General features: G+C 43.3%; 1 protein-coding gene across 3 annotated transcripts; it reads left to right on the forward strand.

Moving 5' to 3' along the window:
• The first annotated feature begins 629 nt into the window (after positions 1 to 629).
• On the forward strand, positions 630 to 6,869 carry NDUFS5 (NADH:ubiquinone oxidoreductase subunit S5). Of its 3 annotated transcripts, none has more exons than XM_081818164.1 (3): positions 630 to 776; positions 2,547 to 2,764; positions 6,637 to 6,869. In XM_081818164.1, the coding sequence occupies exons 2-3, from the start codon at positions 2,549 to 2,551 to the stop codon at positions 6,739 to 6,741; spliced, it is 321 nt and encodes a 106-aa protein (XP_081674290.1). In that variant the 5' UTR covers positions 630 to 776; positions 2,547 to 2,548; the 3' UTR covers positions 6,742 to 6,869. The 3 variants fall into 3 exon arrangements, with proteins under 3 accessions (XP_081674290.1, XP_081674291.1, XP_081674289.1); XM_081818165.1 differs by lacking the exon at positions 630 to 776 and adding an exon at positions 958 to 978; XM_081818163.1 differs by lacking the exon at positions 630 to 776 and adding an exon at positions 2,025 to 2,154.
• The last annotated feature ends 882 nt before the right edge of the window (positions 6,870 to 7,751 follow it).

Raw genomic sequence — 7,751 nt, forward strand, 5'->3', positions numbered from 1 at the left:
CACTTCAGAGGCCCTGCTGTAGTCAAAGGGAGCCACTGGATGTTCTCAAACAGAGGAGGGGCATGGTCTCTGTTGACTTTCTCGAATCTGCAAACTTTAGAAGCTGAGATATCAAAGAACTGTGATTGCCTTGGAGAGGTTTCCATGCGCCAGGAACCGCCTCGGTGTTTTACATTTATCTCATTTAATCCCCAAAGCAACCCTACGCTGTAGGTACTTAAGATGAGAAAACTGATAAACCTCATCGGTACGATACTGCCACTGCGCAAAGCTGAGAAAACTGAGGCATAGTGAGGTTAAGACACTTTCTCAGGGTCACACCGAAGTGGCGGAACCAGAATTTGAACCCACCCAGCGTAGGTCCACAGCCCATGAGTTTAATCACTACTGGCAGGGGTGAAGGTTGGGAAGCCACTACTTTTTCTCTCTTGCGGCCTGGGTCAAGCCCCTCACCAATCCGAGCTGTCGTGAGAGTGCTAGGCACAATGCGAGCAGACAGCAGTAACTCACCGCTGGGCCTCGTCTAACGGAATCGTCAAGAAGTCAGTTTATTTACAATTCCATACCTTCAGAGGCTGATGCCGACGACTGCGCCGGCGCAGAATGAAGGGCTTGGTTCCTATGGTTTCCGGGCGCGACGGCAGAGGGAAGGTCGGGTTTCGCTGTCGCGCTGCTAGCGTCGCACTGCGGGCGTCCTTTGCGGCAGGCCTCTGCATCGCTCGCAGATCATCCAGTAGCGGCGGCCAGCAAGGGTACAAGGGCACCGCGGCGCGACGGTAGGGGCTGCGTTTGTCCGCGGGCAGTTTAGCCTAAGGAGCTTCCTTCCGATATTTCTTTAACGAATTTTCTCTTGCTTTCTTGGGTGTCCGTTCTTCCAGGCCCGAACTCTGGGCATGTTTTCTGCGTTCCCAGGCCCCTGCGTCCACAGCCAATGTCACTGAAGCCTATAGACCGCACCTCTTTCGGCTCTCTGTCGAGGTTAACTTAGCTTTTTGCCTCACTAATGCTTTGGCCTTCTGTTTCTCAACCTCAGGTCCACCCACCTTATTCCGGCTTACAAGGCGCTGAGTGATTGCGGCCCTGCCAACCTCTAGCTCCTTTCGTTCTTCATCCCGACGTGCACTCTGCGCTCCAGCCACATCTGGGTGCTTGGTGTCTCGCAGACATACCCAGTACCTCCGGCTGTAACTCGGTCTGTGCTTTACTGGAATACCCTGCCCACTGACCTTCACTTGGCAAATTCAACCCATCTTAAAGACATTTTCAAGTCTCCTGGGCAGAGTTGGTGCTTATTCCTTCGAGCTATATATACCCTCTTGTCCGTTGGGTTCCCAGTTCCTTGTGTGTCTGTCTCCATTCTAGTGTTTACGTTGTAGCTACTGCTCCCCGCCCCCCCATTCCATTGCCTGGAACGTTATTACTCAGTAAACGAAAGAATGGGTAGAAAAATATAAAAATTAAGTTCACCTGTAAATCTGCCACTCATAAATGACTTTATTGACATTTTTTGTGCTTCCTTCCAGTCTTCTTTTGCAATTTTTCTTTGACATTGTAGACCCTTTTTTTTCATTTAACATTAAAATGTAGGTACCACCAGGGGCGCCTGGGTGGCTCAGTTGGTTAAGCGACTGCCTTCGGCTCAGGTCATGATCCTGGAGTCCCAGGATCGAGTCCCGCATCGGGCTCCCTGCTCGGCAGGGAGTCTGCTTCTCCCTCTGACCCTCCTCCCTCTCGTGCTCTCTGTCTCTCATTCTCTCTCTCTCAAATAAATAAATAAAATCTTTAAAAAAAATAAAATAAAATAAAATAAAATGTAGGTACCATGTATAACGTACCATGTCTATTACCTGTTTTTCCTAACGTCTGTCATATGCTACTAGGCGGGTACTGGAATTATCCATTTCCCTACTGCACACTTAAGTTATTTGAAATTCTTTTTTTTTCCCCCTAACAATTACGGAGGCCCTACCTGGTCCCTGCCCTCACAGCACTCATTGTTCAATAAGGGAGACATTCAAGTTAATAATCCATTACAGTGGTGTGCAAAGTACTCCTATGGGAAGTTGAGATGCTGTATGAACACAGAGGAGGGACACCAGATTCAGGATGGCTTCACAGGAGAAGTGTCATCTGAGTTGAGACAAATAGGAAAATGTAAAGAAATGTTTTTGTGCTTGTGCTTTTTTGTTTTATTTCTTCAGATTTATCTCAAAGAATTGGGATTATTGAGTCAAAACATAAACAATGACTTTTGATTAAAATGACCTTATAAAAAATGACCTTATCAATACAGAGATGACTTTTATGCATCGTTTTTTAGTTCTGGTGGGTTGGGTTTCTTTTTCGGGCTTTGTGAAAACACAGATACTGCTAATCTACCATAAACTAGAGGAACCTTTCAAATGAAATAATTTAGTAAGAATATATTGGGAGAATAGCATAAAATATCTTTCTAGAGGATACTTATAATTATCTCATTTTCCTTAGAAATTTATCATTTGATTGCACTTTTATGGCATTATTTCTTTTTTTATCTTCCATTTCAGCCATGCCTTTCTTTGATGTGCAGAAAAGGCTGGGCCTTAACTTAGATCATTGGATGACAATCCAAAGTGCTGAGCAGCCTCACAAGATTCCAGGTCGATGCCATGCTTTTGAAAAAGAGTGGATAGAATGTGCTCATGGAATCGGTGGTACCCGTGCAGAGAAAGAGTGCAAGATAGAATTTGATGATTTCGTAGAATGTCTGCTTCGGCAGAAAACGGTGAGGAGTGATGGAGACGGGAGCTGAACTGTTTCCTTGTTTCTTTGGGGCTGCTTTTAAGTGTTTTTAATTGGTCATTGGTAATGGCTTGTTCAATGCAAATTGGCAAAACTTTTGTGGTGAAACACTTTCTCTACATAGGTAGCATGTCAAGGAAGTTAAATGCCTTCAGATCTGAGGAGGGTCTGTTGTTCCTCAGTGTTCTTCCTCATCTTCTGACATATTTTCCTCAGCCTTGTACCCTGCTGTAGCCACCAGATTAGAAATCATATGTGTGTGTATTCCCATTTTTGCAGTAGGCTATAAAGCAGAAATTACCAACCAGCTTTGGATGTTTGTCCTTGAACATCTCTGGGTGAAAATGTTCCAAATTCATTGAACCCTCATTGGAGAAGAGGTTAAAACCTTGCAGATCTATTACAGTGAACCTGGTATAACAAACTCTGGATTAATTTCTACTCTGGGGAAGATGGGGGTGTTAATGAGATTGCTTTAGGTGAGCCTGACCAAAGGGCAGGGGAAAAAGGATGTTAACAGCATGATGTCTACCTCCTCAAGTGTTGAATGAGTTACATAACATATGGGCTGTATTCTCCCTTAGAGAAGAAATCTTTGGGTGTGGGCTGTTATTTTGCCTGTTCTCTGCTCCAGATATAACAAATAGAAATGTTTTTATTACTCCCAACTCCTTGGAGTTCAGGAAAGCAATTTAGATTTTTAGTTAAATTTATCACAGTTATTTGTATCAAAACTTTTTAATTTCCTGTCTTTTAACATCTGCTGTTGGCATTTGGGTAAAGTGAAACCAAACTTGGAAGGAATTAGAGGTTATCAGGTAATAATTTTGTATTGATCTCTGCAGGAATATTGATCATTAAGTGAGTAATATTGTATAGTATTACTGAGGGTCAGTAAGTGGGTCATAGTTAGTCGCCTACCCGCTATTTAGTTCACAATATGTCTTTTTTTTTTTTTTAAGATTTTATTTATTTATTTGACAGAGAGAGACACAGCGAGAGACGGAACACAAGCAGGGGGAGTGGGAGAGGGAGAAGCAGGCTTCCCGCTGAGCAGGGAGCCTGATGCGGGACTCGATCCCAGGACCCCGGGATCATGACCTGAGCCGAAGGCAGACGCTTAACGACTGAGCCACCCAGGCGCCCTAAGATTTTATTTTTAAGTAATCTGCACCCAACCTGGGGCTCGAACCCACAACCTGGAGATCAAGAGCTACACACTCCATCGACTGAGCCAGCCAGGTGCACCTCCCAGAGAACTGGGTTTTGATGCTGGTTCTGCCACTACTGGTTTTGTGACTCTGGGCAAGTCACTTCCCTTTTTGGTCTCAGTTTCCGTATCTGGAGATACCCAGGAGTTGCTCTCAAGTCACTTCCTCATCCTGTTGAATCTGTAAATAGGTCTGTTACTGTTTTAGAGGTCACCCTGAATGACTAGATACTTAGCCCTAGGCGAAGAAGCTAATGAATCAGGGAATTAGAATCAAGCACTGTTCTAAGTTCTTAGCTTGTAGTAGTGGATTTATTTCACACAGTAATCCTGGGAGATGCCTTACTAGAATTTTTCTACTATACAATTAAAAACTTGGGGCAAGACAAAAAGAAAATCAAGGCCATTGCCTGAAGTCATATTGCTCGTAAGCGGTAGAACTGGGATTTGAACCTGGCAGTGCAGGCAGAGGCTGTGCTTCTGTCTACAACACTAAGAGGTGATTGTTCCACCTGAGACAGACTTAACATTAGGTGTTGTGATAGCTCAGTCATGATGAGTTCTCTGTCGGGAGATTCTTTATTTTTATTTTTTAATTTTTGGGGGGGTAGATTCGTTAAGAGAGAAATGTTTAAGAATGCAGTCTTCTATATTAACGATACTGGAATTTAAAAAAATGCAATCTTTTAAAAATGGCTAATGTTTATATCATTATTTAGAACACCTAGAGGTTTTTCTACTGAAGTTATATCCTGACTGATTCTTTTTTTTTTTTTAAAGATTTTATTTATTTATTTATTTGAGAGAAAGAGAGAGAAACAGCATGAGAGGGGAGAGGGTCTGAGGGAGAAGCAGGCTCCCCGCTGAGCCGGGAGCCCGATGCGGGACTCGATCCCAGGACTCCGGGATCATGACCTGAGCCGAAGGCAGTCGCCTAACCAACTGAGCCACCCAGGCGCCCCTCCTGACTGGTTCTTTAAGGTTAATGGGATCTTTTACTAAATATACTAACCCCTCATGCCTTTTTGAAAACTTATTCACCAAAAAAAAAAATTTTATTGAAGCACCTATTATGTCAGGAGCTATTGTAGGTGCTAGGAATATACAGTAAGAAAACAGGAAAAGTCCCTACCCTAACAGAGCTTATATTTGGGGTAAGGGGTGTCAAAATTAACAAACAAGTCAAAAAAAAAAAGAGGGTGTTAGGTGTTGGTAAGTGCAGCAGGGAAGATAAAGATAGAAAGCACTGCGTGTGGGAGCTAAGTGGATGCTCTTTTTTTTTTTCTCTCTTTTAAATAGAGTGGTCAGAGAAGAGCTCAGCCCTAGAAGATATTTGAACAGAGACTTAAAGTGAGCCATGTGGCTGTGATGGAAGAATGTTCTGGTTAGAGGAAGAGCAAGTGCAAAGGTCCCTGAGCTAGCGCAGAGAGAATGAGGGAAAGTATTAAGACATAAAGTCAGAGGGAAAAAAAAAAAAGACATAAAGTCAGACGTAGGCCTAGTAAGTCTTCATAAGGAAGGATTCAGCTTTTTTTCTCAGTAAAATGGGAAGCCATTGGGTTTTGGGCAGAGGAATAATGCAGTCAGGATTAGGGGGTGTATTTTCTGGGTCGCAGAATCCATGTGAATTACAGCTTTCCTACAATCTTGTATAGCATGGCTTTCGTTGGTTGGGAAAGAACCAGTGTCCTACCTGAGAGGAAGAGGTAGAACTCAGGGCTCAGTAGTGACTAGTAGCTGAGCACCTACCAGGTCTTCATTTCGGTGTGGTGAGGAGAAACCTCACATTGGCCCTTTCTGCTTCCTTCATACCTAGTGAACAGTAACCAGCAGCAGTGCCAGGTTCACAGAGAGGTCAGGAGTGTTTCGGCTGTGAGATGATCATCTTTAAATACTGTAAAGATTTAAGTATGCACAAGTATGCCTCTTAAAGGTTTTTGATCTCTGTTACTGTTTGTTTGTTTTTAAGATTTTATTTATTTATTTGACAGAGAGAGACACAGCGAGAGACGGAACACAAGCAGGGGGAGTGGGAGAGGGAGAAGCAGGCTTCCCGCTGAGCAGGGAGCCTGATGCGGGGCTCGATCCCAGGACCCTGGGATCATGACCTGAGCAGAAGGCAGATGCTTAATGACTTAGCCACCCAGGCACCCCTCTGTTACTGTTTTTGTAAATACCTGTATTCCTGTATGTAACAGGAACATTTTAGTTATTATTTTTAAAGGAGGTATTATTATACATACCAGAAATTCATTAAAAGCTTGGGAAGTGATTTCAAGTTACTTCTTTAAAGAAGGATTTCATGGGGCACCTGGGTGGCTCAGTTGTTAAGCGTCTGCCTTCGGCTCAGGTCATGATCCCAGGGTCCTGGGATCGAGCCCCGCATCGGGCTCCCTGCTCCGCGGGAAGCTTGCTTCTCCCTCTCCCACTCCCCCTGCTTGTGTTCCCTCTCTTGCTGTGTCTCTCTCTGTCAAATAAATAAATAAAATTTAAAAAAAAAATAAAGAAGGATTTCATCTCAGAGGACCTCTGGGATGAACAGCTTCCATAGTTTAAAAATGAAACCAATTTTCATTCTGTTTCTCTAGCCCTCAAGTTTATGGTATGTATTTCCCCCTAGTTTAAATACTTTTTTCCTTTGACAGATGAAACGTCTGAGTGACATCAGGAGGCAGCGAGATAAACTAATAAAGGAAGGGAAGTACACACCTCCACCTCACCACTTGGGCAAGGAGGATCCTAGGCCTTGAGCAGAGCTGCTGCTGATGGCTGGAGGCTGATTTTCATGTTCTCTCTTCTCCACTGGAAAGTTCATTTACTGATAACCTCTTTGTGAAAGTGTCTAAAAATAAAGGATTACTCCATCCTATTTATTCTATTTTCTCTTGGATCATACTTTTCTATAATGAGATTGCAATCTTTTTTTTAGATTTGGAAAAAATGCCTTTACCTATGCCTTAAAAATTAGCAGGTAGGTAATAATAAGCAGCATTTAATGACACTTACTATGTATAAGGTACTTTAAATACGTTAACTTGTTCAAGAAGTTGCAGTATTCTTTACTGCTGTCATTCTGGTTTATTCCCCATAAAGCACAGACTTGGGCTCAGGGGGCAGTAGAGAGAGTGGTTGTGTATGTTCAGATAATTTTGTTTTGTTTTTAATTTATTTTCAGATAATTTTTTTTTAAAGATTTTATTTATTTGACAGGCAAGACAGCAAGAGAGGGAACACAAGCAGGGGGAGAGGGTGAGGGAGAAGCAGGCTTCCCACCGAGCAGGGAGCTCAATGTGGGGCTCGATCCCAGGACCCTGGGACCATGACCTAAGCCGAAGACAGACGCTTAATGACTGAGCCACCCAGGTGCCCCTATTTTCAGATAATTTTGAAGAAGCAATCCCATGGTTTCAATTCACTATCTTAAATCAGTGGCATATTAGTACTTCTAATTGACGTACGTATTTAGGAATGTTTTGTTTTTTTTAGATTTTATTCATTTATTTGTCAGAACACAAGCAGGGGGAGTGGCAGGCAGAGGGAGAAGCAGGCACCCCACTGAGCAAGGAGCCCTATGTGGGACTTGATCCCAGGATACTGGGATTATGACCTGAGCTGAAGGCAGATGCTTAACTGATGGAGCCACCCAGGTGTCCCTAGGAATGTTGTTTTTTTTTTAAGATTTTATTTATTTGAGACAGAACATGAGCAGTGGGGCAGAGGGAGGGATAAGCAAGACTCCCTGCCAAGCAGAGAACTCAAC

The sequence above is a fragment of the Leptonychotes weddellii genome, chromosome 4 (assembly GCF_054177405.1).
Source record: "Leptonychotes weddellii isolate Sample4059 chromosome 4, ASM5417740v2, whole genome shotgun sequence".
Lineage (NCBI taxonomy): Eukaryota > Metazoa > Chordata > Mammalia > Carnivora > Phocidae > Leptonychotes > Leptonychotes weddellii.